The sequence below is a fragment of the Bos indicus x Bos taurus genome, chromosome X, assembly GCF_003369695.1.
Source record: "Bos indicus x Bos taurus breed Angus x Brahman F1 hybrid chromosome X, Bos_hybrid_MaternalHap_v2.0, whole genome shotgun sequence".
NCBI lineage: Eukaryota > Metazoa > Chordata > Mammalia > Artiodactyla > Bovidae > Bos > Bos indicus x Bos taurus.
The window spans coordinates 31,713,150-31,732,398 of NC_040105.1; the positions used below are offsets into that span (position 1 = coordinate 31,713,150).

Here is a 19,249-nt window from a genome sequence, read left to right on the forward strand (position 1 = left end):
TTTGTGGCATAATAAAACCAAGAAATATACAATGAGTACAGTCAAATAGTGGCATTATTTCCAAAATGAGGCTAGTCTTATAGGTTTCAAGTTATTTTCTATACTAGAGCCTTTTTCCCTTTGGCAGTGATGAAAATACAAGTTTATTTAGATAAGAAACAAGCAAACTATAGCCCCCTGTACAATGAAAAAGTAGAATCATCTATGGTGAAGAATGGAAATGTGTGTCTACAGCTATCCTGGGAAACAAAAATGTTCAATTACTTTGAGAAAAAGATTCAGGATATTGATCTATGGTTAACTCTGAGATTATGTGAATTTTATATCTAGTCAATTTCTTATCTGAAGCAAGTTTTAAACTAACCTCTAAGTGAACTGTAAAGATTTATAAGAATCTGAAAATGTTAAAGATATAAGGCAAAATGATCCTGTATGAAATGGCTATCATAAAAAGCAAATCACTCTGCAATTCTTGAGTGCTTTGAACTAGCAAGAGGAACATATAGAAGGTAAGCTGATGGGCAGAAACAAACTTATATTTAATACATTTCAAAAAGCCCTTTTATTAAATAAATACAACAGATCCCTTTCATTCAATTCCTTCACCAACTGTCCTCAATGACTAAAATATTCAAATAAATTGTATGTAAACAAAGACATATAAACCAAAGACTAGTTTAGGTATCTAATTCAAATGACACTGTATCATGAATGGCTTGCTTTTTAGACAGAGTTTCAAACACTAGGAGTGCAGAATAAAGATCTTGTTTGTTGACCATTGGCTTGTTTTAATGAGATGGTTTGACAGTCACTATGTTAACATTAAATACTTTCTAACACCAACTATATGAGAGTAACCTTTTGTGGTTTATAGCTTTGCCTCTGGTGGTAAAACCTCCAAGTAATTGGCATCAGAAGTCAAATCATAGACTGCATTTTGGGCTTCTGGGTAGAAACAAAAGACTCCTCTATTTGGCTCACAATTGCTCTCTCAGTGGTGTGCAAGGTACAACAACTGGTCTGTGAAAGATATGCACAATAGCTAGGGATTAATTTAGATTTTACAGAGCCCCAGCAGAAATATAAACACTTTTAGAGAGTAGTCATGACAAAGAAGCTAGTATGCAGGAAGGGGTGATCCCTAATTGAAATATGCAAGAGGAAATAGGCCAGAGAAGGCAGTGTAGAGGCTGAGCTTCATGCATAGAAATTATAGCAAATGACAGGTTAGTAAAAGATTTGCCTTTCCTAAAGTTTTGATGATTTATTTTTGGCATATAAGATAGATCAATGCTGTCAAATTATAGTTTTCATCATCATTATCATCAAATAGTATTTATTAACCAAATGTGCTCTACAGGGAATTGTACTAGGAGGCAAAAATGATATGGTTTCTGACTTCCAGTAACCAGTAAAATAAAACTGACCAATCAATGTAGACAAATGGAGGGGAGCAGATAGAGAACAAGATGCTTAACAGGGAAACACTTTAAGCTTAACAATAAGCTTTTAAATATTTCCAATGTTTAGGTGAATTGGTGAGTATATATGTGTGTCTATGTATGTTTCTTAATATATCTGTGGAGATAAAAATATATTTTCTTGACATAGATAACTAAGTTCTAAAAATGAATTCTATGGAATCAATTATTTAATAAGTGCTGATTTTCAAAAACATATTTGATTTTGAAAATCAAAACAGAAGCCTTCCCCATACACCATGGTCTCAACAGCATGAAAAAGTGGGACATAAACGTAGAAACTGTCATTTTCCTCAATTTAACACATCTACCTCTGCAGGGTCCCCATGAATGAATGGATGAGAATACTCTCCCCTGGTCAGTACAAAAACAATTGTAAAATGAGATGTAAAAAAAAAAAAAAAATCCATATTCAGGTTTTTTTTTTTTTTTTAAACTCTTACTTCTTAATTCTACCAAGTTCAAAAAACCACAGTAAAATTATGCCCTGGCACTTACACATATACCTGGGAGGAGAAATGAAGATTCAATCTGGCATGAATTTTTTTAGATTTAATAGAGACTAATTCTAAGACTGCAATGTTGATCTTTCCTGAGTTGTCAGGATCCTGTGTGTGCTTCTCATGTATCTTCCCAACTACATATGGCATTGTGACAAATAGAAGAGGCTGCTAATGCTGCTATAGCTGAATGTCTCATTTAGGAACAAACAATTCTGGAAAAGCTCCCAGATTATACATCTGTCCCTCTAGCTTCCACTTTAGAGGAGAAAACTGTATGGAGATATCATAAGGATTAATATAATATTCTTTCCCTCTCTGAGTACTGTATGGTTATTTCCCTCACCTTGACATGAGAGAAAAATATTTACTGAAAGCTTCAGTAGAAAAATTACCAGTGAGATAGCCAACACTTATGGGAAAGTTGCATGTGGAATGGGCTTGCAGAATGGCATGCTTGTCCCCCAGAATCTGAATACAGAGGCGATCAAGGCACTTTCTCTTCAAATCCAATTTCTTTCATTTATATTTTTGTTTTCTCTCCTTTCATTTCTTCATTTTTTTCATTGTCTCATTTTCCTTCATGTATTACAAATGGCAGTGAGAGTCTGTGAGCATATTAATACTGTGGGCTTGACACAGACAGAGCTAAACAAAGGAGAAATCCCCAGGGAAGCACTTTCCAGCTCTCCCATCTCCAGCATCCTGTTGACAAGTGGCACTGTGCTCCCAGCATTCAGGAAATCGTTCTCTAGAGCAGTGGTGCTCACAAACTTAAAAGTCTATATTGATCAATTATAAACCTTTCAGAGGTCCATGGGGAAATGCCAAAAATAACACAATGTAATGTGCTTTTTTCTTAAAACTCCATCTTTTTCAAAACATTCTAAGGTTAGGGCCTTCTTGTACTTAAAAATGTGTTAACTATTTTAAAAATTTTAAGTGTAAATTTCATTTGAGTAAAGCATACACACAGAAAAATATACAAATCACAAGTGTATAGTTCTATACACTTTCTTAAGGGAAATTATCAATGCAACCAGTATCCAGATGAATAAATAAAACATTACTCAAACCCCAGAACTCTCTCCTGTCCTTGTTAATTACTACTCCCCACAAAAATAACCATACCTGAACTTTAACCCTTGATAGGCCTTTTTTTGAGCTTTATTTCAATGAAATCATACAACATATATTCTTCTGTGTCTGGCTTCTTTAATACAACATAGCTTTTCTTATTTCTTACTTTATGAAAAATCATTGGTAATAGAATTTGATTTCTTAAATGTCCTTACACTGTCAGACCAGAATCTTGTTGTTACACAATAATGCCATCTTATGGCTATAGAGCAATTTGTAGTCTACAAACTACTTTTGCTTTCATTATCTTACTTGATTTGTGCTATCCTTTAAGACTTGAGGAGTAATTTCCTGAAAATCAGACAAATTTGTTAATGGTTTGAGGACTAGGAAAGGCGGTATCTGAAAAAAAGACAACAGGGTATCTGTATTGGTATTGGTCAGCCCTCCTTAAGTGCTTTTGGAAACAAGGAAAGTATATTGTTTCTCTAATACTAGGTAGATATTATGTTAATTGTTTCATTTTCATGTGTTTCTTTTAGCAACAGTAAGTAATCCACTAAGAAATAGATGGAAACAGCATTTAGCATCAGTTAATTTCTCATTAAATTAAATATCTATGTATTTATATATGTAAATACATGTTTCTATCTATATGGATTATCTATCCATATACATGGATATATACATGCACACATGTGGTTCATGGATTTAACATTTACTGCCCTATCTGTGTTTCCATGGAAAGGACTCACTTTTAATAATTTGAGGATTTGATACTTTCCTGAGGTACAAGTTGAAATTCCATTTGCTGGAAGACAATGTATGGAAGCAGGTCTCCTAAATAATGAGTAAATTGTAACAAGTTAATCTGGATTTTAATTCTCTACTTGCATCAACATGGACAGTAATGTCTGTTTTACTCTATGACATTTAATAGAGGTGAGTTTTGCCATCATGGCACTTATGAATTCGGTGGTTAATGATGGTCTCAGAAGTTATGCCTCAGGAATGACAAGAGACTACTGCATTTTCTCCTGTTTGCAAATTACTTTTGAGTAAGCTATGCAAATATATTAGAGCAAAATATTTTGATGAAATAGAAATATGCAGATTTGCCACTGAAGCATGTGTTTGGGCAAGTCACTTAACATCTTTGTGGTTGACAAAGGTCCATCTAGTCAAAGCTATGGTTTTTCCAGTAGTCATGTATGGATGTGAGAGCTGTACCATAAAGAAAGCTGAGTGCCGAAGAATTGATGCTTTTGAACTGTGGTGTTGGAGAAGACTCTTGAGAGTCCCTTGGACTGCAAGGAGATCCAACCAGTCCATCCTAAAGGAGATCAGTCCTGAGTGTTCATTGGAAGGACTGACACTGAAGCTCCAATACTTTGGCCACCTGATACAAAGAACTGACTCACTGGAAAAGATCCCAAGGCTGGGAAAAATTGAAGGTAGGAGAATGGGACGACAAAGCATGAGATGGCTGGATGGCATCACCGACTTGATGGACATGAGTTTGAGCAAGCTTTGGGAACTGGTGATGGACAGGAAGTCTGGTGTGCTGCAGTCCATGGGATCACAAAGAGTCGGACACGACTGAATGAACTGAACTGATAAAATAATGAAGCAGAATAAAATCACTAAGGTATTTTCAAGCTCTAAAGAATCCTTCATTATTAATTATTAACTACCTATAATAGTTTGGATTATTAGTCAGCAAGTATTTTTTGTTCTTTCCTGTTTACTGTAACAAGAGACTACTTCCCCCATTCTATTGATGTCAGGTTTGCTGTTGCCAATGGAATGTGAGCAGCTTAATACAATCATAGGCCATACACGCTCTTAGGAGATTAGGCTTGGTCCACGCTCTGGTGATGTGTCATGAGAAGAGTATGCCACTGGTCCTTCATATAAAGCCCAGAATAAAGACAGAGGGAGGAAACACACATCCTGGGGCATAGCCCAGTTCACCCATCACTTGAAACAGCTGTCCAGCCACATTCAGCCTAAGTCAGCCAAAACACAGGCAACCTAAAGATCCATAAGCATGAGAACAAAGGCTTTTTTTAAGTTATAGAGTTTTAGGGGTGATTTGTATCACCATATTATGGCAATAGCTGAATGATGCATTATCATAACTGGCTCATACCTGAAAATATACTAATGCCTTCTTACTGGTTCAAAGGTATTTTGTTTTAACCACAAGTTGACTTATTTGGACTTCTCTGGTGGCTCAGACAGTAAAGCGTCTGTCTACAATGTGGGAGACCTGGGTTCGATCCCTGAGTCGAGAAGTTCCCTGGAGAAGGAAATGGCAACCCACTCCAGTACTCTTGCCTAGAAAAATCCCATGGATGGAGGAGCCTGGTGTCCATGGGGTCGCAAAGAGTTGGACACGACTGAGCAACTTCACTTTCACTGACTTATTTAAAAAACCAGTAGATTTTTGTTGAGAACCCAATATGAATGCTGTACATTTGTCTATTTAAGAATATATAGCCTCGATTTATGAGAGAAATACAAATCAAAACTACAATTATGTACCACCTCACATGAGTTCAAATGACTCAATAAAAAGGCTACAATAACAAAAGCTTGAGAGGATGTGGAAAAAAGGGAAACCTCCTACACTGCTGGTGGGAATGTACATTGGTACAGCCACTATGGAGAATAGTATGGAGGTTCCTTATAAAGCTAAAAATATAATTACCATATGATCCAGAAATCCCACTCCTAGGCATATATCCAGAAAAAAGCTCTAATTCAAAAGATGCACACATCTGAATGCTCACAGAAATACTCTTTACAGTAGCCAAGACATGGAAACAACCTAAATGTCCATCAACAGATGAGTGGATAAAGAAGGTGTGGTCCATATACACAATGGAATACTACTCATCTGTCAAAAGGAATGAAATAATATCATTTGCAGAACATGGCTGGACCTAGAGATTGGCATATCAAGTGAAATAAGTTATACAGAGAAAGACAAATATATGGTATTACTTAAATCTGGAATCTAAAATATGACATAAATAAAATAACCTTACTTACAAAGCAGAAACAGACTCACAGACATAGAAAACAAACTTATGGTTACCAAAGGGGAAAGAGGGTCAGGGGAGGATAAATTAGGAGTTCGGGATTAGGAGATACAAACTACTACATATAAAACAGATAAACAACAAGGTCAGAATGTATAGCGCAGAGAAATATATTCAACATACTCTAGTAAACCATTATGGAAAGGAATATGAAAAATAATACATATATATGCATATATATATAACTTAATTACTTTGCCGTACATCCGAAATTAGCACAACATTGTAAATCAACTCTACATAATTTGAAAAAAGAACGTATAGATTCTAATTGATAAGGATTTAAGAATCTACCATTATATGGGCTTGGTGGGAGATAAATTCCTGACTACCACTACCACTCCAAAAAATGGAGCCCAAACTGCAGCTATTTATATTTCTTAATCCTAATTAGAACCTAGTTTTATGACTGATGCAACTTATTACAAAAGTTGGCAATTTATGGCCCTCCAGCAAAATTTGACCTACTGCCTGTCTTTATAAATAAAGTTTTATTAGAATAAACCATGCCCATTTGTATATGCATTGTCTAGGGTTTCTTTCACCCTTCACCAGAAGAGTTGAGTAGTTACAACAGAGATCACATGATCTGCACACACTAAAATATTCACTAATTGGACCTTCAGAGGAAAAAAAATAAACAACTTCTTTATCTGGCAATTCTGTAAGAAAATGTAATTCTAAAATTAGTGACACAAAAATAAATAATTTTGATACTTTTGGGAAGTGATAGTTGCAACTGCTATAGAGGGGCAATGGTACCTCTGGTGTACTAGTGGCCCATGGCTCTGACAAGTTTATAATTCAGATTTGTCTTGTAGCTTGATGCTTGGTGTGTTTCTGGGTGCATATATCAGTCTTCCTTGACAATTTCTGCCCATATTTACACCCGGATCCTAGGCCTTTCCATCGATTCCATGAGTTACCTGATATTCTTCTAATTATATAATTCGACCTAAGGTAATCGGAGTCTCTTTCTGTTAGTTGTAACTCAGAATCTTGAATGGTCCATTGACCTTGCTTTATTCCTGACTGGGAGTAAGATGTTCCTTTGCTACTCCCCAGGGATCTTGTTCTCGCCCTCCAGCATTGCTTGTATCTATCAACCTGTAATTTATTGGCTGTTTGTCCATTTTCTCTCTAGCACTGGGAGGTTCTTCAAATCAGGGACTGAATTTAAATCAGCTCTCTATGGTCCTCAGGAAAATGTGAAAGCATATAAGAAAGAATTAACAGGCATGAAGACTATCAGAGCCAGGAGACCATTATTTATAACATCAAAATTGCCGAGCTTGACTGAGTCATTATGTAGAAGCAACACACTAAATACTCGACATACACTGTATCATTTAATCCTCATAACAACTCTATGATTTAGTAAATATTTTTGTCCCATTTTATAGATAGGGGAATTGTGGAGCATAAAGGTTAGGGAACTTGCTCAAGGACATAGAGCCAGTCAGCAACAAAGCCAGGATATTAAAGCAAGTTGAACTCTAGGGTCTGTACTCACACACAATAACTTAAAACAGTTTTACCCAAGACTAGACTACAGTCACATGAAATTTAGCAGCTCCTGACCAATTCCTAGGGAAGTCTAATTAGAGTAAAATGAGGATACTTTTCCAGCATCTGGATAAGTAAGGAGTGGGTCTACTGGGGTTAGTGACACTCCATCACTTGCCAGATGTAGGAAAGAGCCCACCCAGATCTGTGGTGAGAATTCAGCTTACTCTCTCTATAGAATGGCGTTTGAGGATCTGCTTCTTTTCAAGTTTATGGTTGAAGGTGAACTGAAAGGTAAAGAGCTGCATGACTGTCAGAAGGAAATACCTAGCTCAGTGACAAAAGATGACTGACAGTGGGGTGGGGGGATAGTCTCAGAAAGCAGAAAGTCTCACCTCAGTCTTCCTGTAAGACTGGTCAGTGTCTATAGAAGCACGTAGCCACTGCCTACCCAAGAACCCTGAAAGTTCTTAGAGGATAGTGTTGGTGGCCTGGATAGCTGGAAGAAAACCCTGAGAGAAGACAATAGAGACACACACATTCCCAATGTGGAATGAGCACCCCAAAAGAGAGTGACGAAACTGACCTCATTGAACAACTTGCAGAAGTTCATTTTGACTTAGTATGGGATACTGAGAGGTATACCATGATGGAATGAGAAATTTGTCTTTTGCTGTATATACGCAGGACTGCTGAGTTTCTTTCCCTTTATCAAGAATGGCTATGGATACCCTGGAACCAGCTGTTTTCCAGTAAGTTGAGATAAAACTATTAGACAGTCCAGGGGAAAATATTCTCAGGCTTCCTGGTGGGGGATTCAGTTTAGATACACTGAACATCCACTTCATGCTCAGTACTGTCTTAGTCCTGAACATATCACATAAAATAAAGCATATCTCTGTCTTTCAGGAGCTTGTGCAGGAGACATAAAAGTAAAAAAAGATATTGCTCTATAGTAAATTCTAGGAAAGGTGACTTTGGAGCAGGGGAATCCCAGGTGGTACTGGTGGTAAAGAACCTGCCTGTCAATGCAGGAGATGTAAGAGACATGGGTTCGATTCCTGGGTTGGGAAGATCCCCTGGAGGAGGGCATGGCAACCCACTCCAGTATTCCTGCCTGGGAAATCCCATGGACAGACGCATCTGGCAGGCTTTAGTCCATGGGGTTGTAAAGAGCTGGACACAACTGAAGTGATTTAGCACGCACCAACTCTATATGTAGCCGCTAAGTCTAGCAACATTTGCAAATATATAAATTGTATGCTGATATTATGTTACATTGATGTTAAAATGGTATCTAAGTTTCTAAGATCAACTAATATTTTCAGGATTTTAAGAAGGAAATAACATTTGACATGAGGCTTGAAGACAGGTAGGGCAGAGGGGGCAGAAGACATTTGAAAATCTTTAAATCAAGTTAATATTGCTAGAGCAGAATTCATAGGAGTTGTAGGCAGGCAGGAATTGATACACAGTGAGGTTGACATGAGCAGGGATCATGTGAAAGCCTTTTGTTCCAAATTAATGAATCTAGACTTTATTCTAACAGGAATGAGGTGAGAGCACTTAAGTTCTCACACTTCAGAAAAACAATTCTGGATGAAAGATGATTGGGAGCAAAGAAGGCATGATCATTGGAAACACTGAGATTTATGCTAGAAGTATTGATTTAGGAGTCTAATGTAGTAAATTAAGAACAAAAAACGAAGTAAAGACATCAAGAAATGGACAGATATGAGAGATACTAAAGAGGTTCCTTGTAATTATTAAAAATGATTTTATTTCCCCCAATAATAATGAAGAATACTGTCTTGAAACAACTCTTTGAAAGAAACTGCTTTAAGCCATTACAATTTTATTATGTTTCACCTAAAATTGGAAGAGGAAACAGCACCTTCTTGTGGTCTGAGGCTAAGAAATATATGTGAATTTTAAAAATTTGGTCAACAATTAGATATTGTAATTAAGAAAGCATGAAAAATTAATAATTTTAAATCAAATTCCTTGAGACAAAATAGTATGGAGACATAAAATGTAAAAGATCACCTTCAAAACAGAAACAACACATGAAAGTCAACTTTGTGTTGCTAGCTTATATTTCCAATATATTAATGTAAGTATATCAAACTATTATAAATCTATAGGATACAGAGTTGACCAAAAGTATATAAATTATACTGCACAATTATTTAAACCATCTCAACTCAATGACTAAATTGGTTTTGACATGACCTGAAATTTTTGAGGATATTATAGTGTTCCAACATGATGCTAACTTTGGTTCTGAAAAATTTGTTGAATTCAGCTCATTAGTTTCAACTATATCACCATTTGTTCTGATTCCACTTACCTTTTTCCAGTGATAGTGATACATCTCCCTCTCTTCTTCCCTATCTCTTTTTTCATGAAGAGCATGGACATGAACTCTAGAATTCCTGGGAGATAGGTATAATCATTTCCTTTTAGTAAAAGGAAACTGGTACCTACCCTTGTCGGTCCTTGTACATTTTGTTCACTCTTTCCCATTGGAAGTCGAGCCTGGAGAGAGCTTCCTGTAACCTTGCCTTTTCTGGGGGTGTGGTGCTTTGCAATGCTGCTGCCTTCTTATTGTGAATAACATCAATCCGACCTGAGATTTGTTGCAGGTTGTCTTTTATATTCTGCAATATTGAAATTGTAAAGCAAGTCAGAAATGATTCAGTTGTCTATGGAAAGAGAAGAAAGGAAATGTACCAACACCCAGAGTAACTAACAGTCTTACATTTTTCATTTTCTGACTTTTAAAAGTCATTAGCCTTGAAGCCCACTGATTTCAATGTGCCCAATTTGAATGGGTAATTCAGTCTTCATCTTGATACTGGCAATCACTCCCTCTTTCTTAAAACTCTATCTTTGGCTTCTGTAACCTGAATTCTTCTGTTTTTTCTTCCACCTTCTTGTCTACAGCTTCTCAGTTTCCTTTACAGAATCTTTCTCCTCTTACTAATCTCTTAATATTGGAGTGCTCTAGCATAGATCTTTCCTGATCTATATATATTACCTCCTATTTGGTCACATGACTTTAAATAATCTCTATATTGCAATGCTCAAAATTCTCCAAGCTAGGCCTCAAATAGTACGTGAACCAAGAACTCTCAGATGTTCAAGATGGATTTAGAACAGTCAGAGGAACCAGAGATCAAACTGCCAACATCCATTGGATCATAGAAAAATCAAGAGGATTCCAGAAAAACATCTACTTCCGCTTCATTGACTACACTAAAGCCTTTGACTGTGTGGATCCCGACAAACTGTGGAAAATTCTTAAAGAGACTGGAATATCAGACCACTTTATCTGACTCCTAAAAACCTGTATGCAGGTCAAAAAGGCAATAGTTAGAACCAGACATGGAACAACAGATTAGTTCCAAATTAGGAAAGGGGTATTTCAAGGCTGTATAGTGTCACCCTGTTATTTAAGTTATATGCAGAATACATCATGCAAGATGCTGGGCTGGATGAAGCACCAGCTGGAATCAAGATGGCCAGGAGAAATATCAATAACCTCAGATATGCAGATAAAACCACCCTTATGGCAGAAAGCGAAGAGGAACTAAAGAGCCTCTTGATGCTGGCTTAAAAGTCAGCATTTGAAAAAGTAACACTATGGCATCCGGTCTCATCAGTTCAGTTCAGGTTAGTTCAGTTGCTCAGTCGTGTCTGACTGTCTGTGACCCCATGAACCGCAGCATGCCAGGCCTCCCTGTCCATCAACAAATCCCAGAGTCCACCCAAACCCATGTCCATCGAGTCGGTGATGCCATCCAACCATCTCATCCTCTGTCTTCCCCTTCTCCTCCTGCCCTCAATCTTTCCCAGCATCAAGGTCTTTTCCAATGAGTCAGCTCTTCACATCAGGTGGCCAAAGTACTGGAGTTTCAGCTTCAGCATCAGTCCCTCCAATGAACACCCAGGACTGATCTCCTTTAGGATGGACTGGTTGGATCTCCTTGCAGTTCAAGGGACTCTCAAGAGTCTTTTCCAACACCACAGTTCAAAAGCATCAATTCTTCACCGCTCAGCTTTCTTTATGGTCCAACTCTCACATCCATACATGACTACTGGAAAAACCATAGCCTTGACTAGATGGACCTTTGTTGGCAAAGTAATGTCTCTGCTTTTTAATATGCTGTCTAGGTTGGTCATAATTTTCCTTTGGTCCCATCACTTCATGGCAAATAGATGGGGAAACAATGGAAACAGTGACAAACTTTATTTTCTTGGACTTCAAAATCACTACAGACGGTGACTGCATCCATGAAATTAAGGGGTGGGATGGGGAAGAAGATGGGAGGGAGGTTCAAAAGGGAGGTGATATATGTATACCTGATTCTTGTTGAGGTTTGATAGAAAACAACTAAATTCTGTAAAGCAATTATCCTTCAATAAAAAAAAAAATTAATTAAATTTTAAAAAGACCCCTGCTGCTTTGAAGGAAAGCTATGGCAAACCTAGACAGCATACTAAAAAGCAGACACATTACTTTGCCGAAAAAGGTCTGTATAGTCAAAGCTATGGTTTTTCCAGTAGTTATGTATGGATGTGAGAGTTGGAATATAAATAAGGCTGAGCACTGAAGAATTGATATTTTTGAACTGTGGTGTTGGAGAAGACTCTTGAGAGTCCCTTGGACTACAAGGACATCAAACCAGTCAGTCCTAAATGAAATCAACCCTGAATCTTCATTGGAAGGACTGATGCTGAAGCTGAACCTCCAATCCTTGGGCCACCTGATGTGAAGAACTGACTCATTAGAAATGACCCTGATCCTTGGAAAGATTGAATGCAGGAGGAGAAGGGGACAATAGAGGATGAAATGGTCGGATGGCATCCCCGACGCAATGGACAGGAGTTTGAACAAGCTCTGGGAGATGGTGATGGACAGGGAAACCTGGCATGCTGCAGTCCATGGGGTTGCAAAGAGTTGGACGTGACTGAGTGACTGAACAGTAAATATGACAATGACTTTCCAACTTATATCTCCAGCCATGACCTCAACTCTGAAATCCATACTCATACTTCCAACAACTTTCTTGACACTTGGATGTCTCAGGAGCATCTCAAACTTTACATAGCCCCAACCACATTCTGAACAGCATCCCCTTATCCTTTTCTTCCCATTATTTTCCTCATTTCAGTAAATGACATATCAATTAACAGTTATTCAGGTTGACAACCTTGGAATCCTCCTTGATCCTTCTTTTTTAACCTCTATATTCATATTACTGGATGATCCTATAGACTCTACTTCCAAGAACATGTCCAGAATTTGACCTCTTCTCGTCATCTCCCTTGTTTTAACTGATATAAGCTACCCTTGTCTCTCACCTGGATTATTTCAATTCCTACCTAAATGACCCTCCTGCTTGTTACCTTGACCCTCTCCCATCAATCCTCCACACAACAGCCACAGAAATTTGTAAGAAACACAAATCAAATCATATTACTTCACTTCTCAAATGCTCCTTATCAAATTTAGTGTTTGCCCACGAGGCACAACTTGTGGGACGTTGGTTCCCTGAAAAGGGATTAAACTTGGGCCCCAGCAGTGCAAGTACCGAGTCCTAGGCACTGGACCAGGGAAGACCCAAACCCAGAATCTTCATCAGGGCCTACAAAGTTCTGCACAACTTGGTTGTATGCTGCCTGCCATTCCAATCTTACTTTTTCCTTAGTCTCCTCCAAAAAGTGAAAGTTGCTCAGACTCTTTGTGACAGCATGAACTATACAGTCCATGGAATTCTCCAGGCCAGAATACTGGAGTGGGTAGTCTTTCCCTTCTCCAGGGGATCTTCCCAACCCAGGGATCAAACCCAGGTCTCACGCATTGCAGGCGGATTCTTTACCAGCTGAGCCACCAGGGAAGCCCTCCTCCAAGTGCACACCATTTCAGCCTCATTTGCCTCTTTGCATTCCTCGAACATGCTGAATGTACTCTCGCTTTGAGGTTTCTGCATTTGCTGTTCTTTCTGCCAAAAATAATTCTTCCCTCCAAGAAACTTAAATGACTGCTTTCCTTACTTCTTTCTCATATCAGAAGAGCCTTCTCTACCTTTCCATTTTAAGTAGCAGCCCTGAGTGCTCTCTTTTCCTTGTTTGTTCATTTTCCTTCATGGCCTTTATGACTAATATGAGATTGCCTATCTACTAGTTTCTCTGTATCACTAGACTAGACCCTATGAGTGCAGGGTTTCCAGAGCTCAGACACATGCCTGGTACACTGTATGTACCCAGTGCATTTCTGTTGAATAAGTTAAAGTATCACAAAAATCAACTCCATAATTTTTTAAACATAGATTGTATTTAAGGGGGAAAAAACACAGTGTCATTATATAATAATTAAAAATATATATAACAGTGTTCAAAAAATGCCAAAATCTTCCATATTTGTCTAGACTTGCAAGTATGAATTTGGTTATTTTGCTTACCTGAATTGTCAAAGACAAGTCAATTGAGTAAACATTTACTGAGTTCTTCTATGTATAAGGATCAATACTTGTTTTGAGTAAGTTTTGAATTGGTCTTATTGAGGTGGTAAGGGAGGGTGTGGTTTGGAAAACTGAAGGAAACAGTTATAGTGTAGAAATCCCAGCTAAATGTTCAGAAATTATTTGATGAGTGATCTAAATGGTACCAAATTTTTTTTCAAAGTTCAGAAAAGGAATGAATCATATATGTGGTCACAAGCCACGGAAAGGGCTCATAAAGGAAGTAGGATTTGGGGTAGATATTCATAGCTGAGTAGCTAAAGTGGGAAGGATGTCATACTTAGCAGCTAATACACATGCAAAGACAGGAAACATGAGCAGTCATATCTGACTTTTCAGAAACGTATAGGATCAGGGAAGATGGGTCCGGAAATAGCAGCTGGAGATGATTAACAATGTGTTTTAAAAATACTGCATGTAATTCAGTAGACAGTGGGGAACCGTCTCATACATACACAGACACATACATGAATTTCAAATACATACAAAAGCAGAAAAGAAAAAAAAAAAAAGAAAATAGTACAAATAGCCCCCATGAATCTATCATCCACTGCCAACACTTATAAAACCATAGACAACACTGTTTCACTGTATATGTCCACTCATTCACGTCCTCAACTGTATTATTTTGAACAAATTGATATAATAGTTTATACCCCTATCCAAAAAGTCTTCAGCATGTTTCCGATATACATGAATTCTTTTCAAGGAAAGCACACACAGCACTGTATTCTACATCTTAAAACTTCAAATATTATTAATGTAATAAAAAATCTAGTTGGCCTTCATATTTGAGTTGAATTGAGAAAGTGGTTTAGGAAGGAAACTTGGCAGAAGTCAGTGACTGTGTATTGAGTAAAGAGGAAGAACGACTCTAGCTCCCAGGTTTCTGTCCTGAGCATCTGAATGAATACTGGTATCTGAGTAAAAGGACTGCAGATGGATGAACAGGTTCTGTGTGTACATGCTTGTGTGTGCACGTGTGTGTTTGTGTGTGTGTATGATGACAATGAAAAGCCTTTGGGTCATCAGACTATAGGTATTCAATAGGCAGCTGGCATCAGATTTTGAGAAGGGGAAATGAGATGACAAATACAGTTGGGTCATATATCTTCTCCCATCTCCACATGTTCTAGGCTTTCTGAGCAAAGAACACTGGTATCTGGGTTAAAGGACCATTGAACAGCAAATATACCTTGGAGCTGAGATTAGTGTATTATTCCAGGGAAACCCAGAAGCTGCCTTAGATTCCTTTGCCAACATTCCAACTTACCTTCTGAGGATAACAGACAGAGACCTGCCCCCCTCTCTGGAGAGGAGAGCAAAGGTCTCTCTCTGTTTCTCTATCTTCATCCCCTCTCTCCCTTCTGACACCCAAGTCCCTCCATGCCTCTCTTTCTGTCTTTATCAGATATGCCGACTCCCTTATATAAGCTCTGATGTTTCTGATACTGAGTTTTGTCTCTTGTACTGTAACCCATAGATGCACAGGTAAACATCTGGCCCTCACCTCACGTCTCATGGGGATTTGGGGCATGAGGATGAGTGCTAAGATGCTCTTGAGTAATCACTTGTGTGTTCTCTGATCCAGAGATCATATGCTTTCTGTCAGGATAAATAAATAAAGTAGACCCTTGAATAACATGAGGGTTAATCCATGTATAATTTATAGTTGGCCCTCAATATCCATGGTTGCTCGGCATCTGTGGATTTGTCCAGTGACAGATTGTATAGTTCTGTAGTAGTCTTGCCTAGAAAATCCATGGATGGAAGAGTCTGGTAGGCTGTAGTCCATGGGGTCGCTAAGAGTCGGACACGACTGAGTGACTTCACTTTCACTTTTTATTTTCATGCATTGGAGAAGGAAATGGCAACCCACTCCAGTGTTCTTGCCTGGAGAATCCCAGGGATGGTGGAGCCTGGTGGGCTGCCGTCTCTGGGGTTGCACAGAGTCAGACATGACTGAAGCGACTTAGCAGCAGCAGCAGTAGTCAAAGCGAAAGTGTTGGCTGCTCAGTTGTGTCTGACTCTTTGCGACTGCAAGAACTGTAGCCCGCCAGACTCCTCTGTCCCTGGAATTTTTCAGGCAAGAATACTGGAGTGGGCAGTCATCAGGGGATCTTCCTGACCCAGGGATGAAACCTGGGTCTCCTGCATTGCAGGCAGATTTGTCTACTGTCTGAGCCACCAGGGAAGCTCAGCTCTATAGAATTTTCTATGGAAAACATAAAAAGGCTATTTTCTGTGTTGGCATGCCTTCCTTTCCCTCATATGGTAATCCTTGGTCTCTCAGATAAATATCCTGAACACAGAGTTAAATTGACCTGCTTAACAACAACAACAACAAAACCCAGGCTGTTCAAGAGTCAACTGTATAAACATAAAAACTGACCAAGTATCAGTAAAATAAATATGTTGGCCAACTCTCAGGCAAAATCGGGGAGGATCTCAGCCATGTCTGAAATGGAGACGAGGCTAGACAGGGAATGCCTGTTGCTGAGCCTGCACCTTCCCAGTCAGACTGGTGGAGTTTGCTTCAGAGTCTGCCTTCACGACTGCGGTGCATGAGGACTTGCCTTGGGGGAAGATGAATCTACAGAAGCTGGTGAGGATATAGATAATGTCATTTGTAAGGGGAAAGTCAGTGCTTACCTTGACACCCTAAGGAAAACAGTTGTGTTGTCAGTTCTGCTAGTCCTCTAGACATGATGGTTATGGGTGGTGTGAATGAATTTCAGAGACAGCGGGGGTGGGGAAGAGGGCGAGACTATTTATACAATTCCCCGGTGTTGTCTTCAAGTCCATGAATACCTTGTGATTAGAAGGTTTCAAGTTTTTTGTTGTTGTTGTTAAGCAAGTTAATTTAATTCTGTGGTCAGGATATTTATCTGGGAGACCAAGGATTACCATATGAGGGAAAGGAAGGCATGCCAACACAGAAAATAGTCTGTGACATTACTCTTCTGGAGAAAATGCAGGATATAACTGTTCTGCCTGTGTTACATACAGAATGGCTAGTCAGTGGAATAGAGTAGGTATTGTTTAATTGTAGGAGAGATGGCAAAACTGCTCAGAAATGTTTGTTAGAGTAAAAGTGTGAAATTTTGCCTAAGGATGAACCTTTGTGGAAAGCAGACGTAAAGGGTGGAGATGAATATGTCCAAAGAGCAGATCTCATCAGACCTTGGAGAAGAACCAGAAGAGTAATGTATATATTTTCAAATCAAAGGAAGAATGAACATCAGGAGAGATGGAGGGAGCTGCCAACAAGTCAAATGCATCTAGAAACAGGAGTAAAAGGTCAACCGTGGGTATGTGTGAGGTGATTGGTGATCTTATCAAGAGCAATCTCAGCATCTTGAAAGTGTGGAAATGTAACTCTGGACAGAGAAGACTGTGTTCCAATGTCACCCTCTTTCACTACAAATTGAAAATAACCTAGTATGATGCTACAGTTTGTTTTATTTCACATAAGACACTTCTTTATGGAGGAAAAGTTTAATAAAATGAAGACAGATACTATAACAAAAATGTTTAAAAGACAGGATGGATCTTGGATATGTTATCAATGCCTTAGAGGTCACTGCACTCAAGAAAGCCTCTTACATTCTTTCTTTCTTTTATTCACCTGGTAAAATTTCACTCTGAGCCTAGAGTCTTGGGTGGAATATTTAGGGCTACCCAACTAGGAACTAAAAAGCCTCTTGATGAAAGTGAAAGAGGAGAGTGAAAAAGTTGGCTTAAAGCTCAACATTCAGAAAACGAAGATCATGGCATCCGGTCCCATCACTTCATGGGAAATAGATGGGGAAAAACTGGAAACAGTGTCAGACTTTATTTTTGGGGGCTCAAAAATCACTGCAGATGGTGATTGCAGCCATGAAATCAAAAGACACTTACTCCTTGGAAGGAAAGTTATGACCAACCTAGATAGCATATTGAAAAGCAGAGACATTACTTTGCCAACAAAGGTCCGTCTAGTCAAGGCTATGGTTTTTCCTGTGGTCATGTATGGATGTGAGAGTTGGACTGTGAAGAAGGCTGAGCACCAAAGAATTGATGCTTTTGAGCTATAGTGTTGGAGAAGACTCTTGAGAGTCCCTTGGACTGCAAGGAGATCCAACCAGTCCATTCTGAAGGAGATCAGCCTTGGGATTTCTTTGGAAGGAATGATGCTAAAGCTGAAACTCCAGTACTTTGGGTACCTCATGCAAAGAGTTGACTCATTGGAAAAGACTCTGATGCTGGGAGGGATTGGGGGCAGGAGGAGAAGGGGACGACAGAGGATGAGATGGCTGGATGGCATCACTGACTCGATGGACGTGAGTCTGAGTGAACTCCGGGAATTGGTGATGGACAGGGAGGCCTGGCGTGCTGTGATTCATGGGCTCGCAAAGAGTCGGACATGACTGAGCGACTGAAATGAACTGAACTGAACTCGCTGGATTGGGGCTTCCCAGATGGTACAACGGAGAAGGCAATGGCACCCCACTCCAGTACTCTTGCCTGGAAAATCCCATGGACAGAGGAGCCTAGTAGGCTGCAGTCCATGGGGTCACTGAGTCGGACACGACTGAGCGACTTCACTTCCACTTTTCCCTTTCAGGCATGGGAGAAGGAAATGGCAACCCACTCCAGTGTTCTTGCCTGGAGAATCCCAGGGACAGGGGAGCCTCGTGGGCTGCTGTCTCTGGGGTCTCACAGAGTCGGACACGACTGAAGCGACTTAGCAGCAGCAGCAGATGGTACAATAGGAAAGAATCCACCTGCCAATACAGGAGATTCAAGAGATATGGGTTCAATCCCTGGGTCAGGAAGATTCCCTGGAAGAGGACATGGCAACCCACTCCAGTATTCCTTCCTGGAGAATCCCATAGACAGAGGAGCCTGGCAGGCTATGGTCCATGAGGTCTCAAACAGTATACATGACTGAGCACGCATGCACACACTAGCTAGATTAGGTCACGTGCCAGGAACATGCACCAACATGACTTTCTCTGCTGCTTCTGTTAACTCTACTGACCAAATGACCTTCCCCAATGCTTGCA

The 19,249-nt window shown here is 39.2% G+C and overlaps 1 protein-coding gene across 9 annotated transcripts in view; it reads right to left on the reverse strand.

The window, feature by feature from the left end:
- Nucleotides 1-19,249, reverse strand: part of DMD (dystrophin) — a 2,656,945-nt gene that overhangs the window by 1,262,104 nt on the left and 1,375,592 nt on the right. For all 9 annotated transcript variants that reach the window (XM_027533579.1, XM_027533577.1, XM_027533571.1 and 6 more), the window contains one exon: nucleotides 10,162-10,334. In XM_027533579.1, the coding sequence (XP_027389380.1) occupies nucleotides 10,162-10,334 (173 nt within the window). The remainder of the gene's footprint in view (nucleotides 1-10,161; nucleotides 10,335-19,249) is intronic.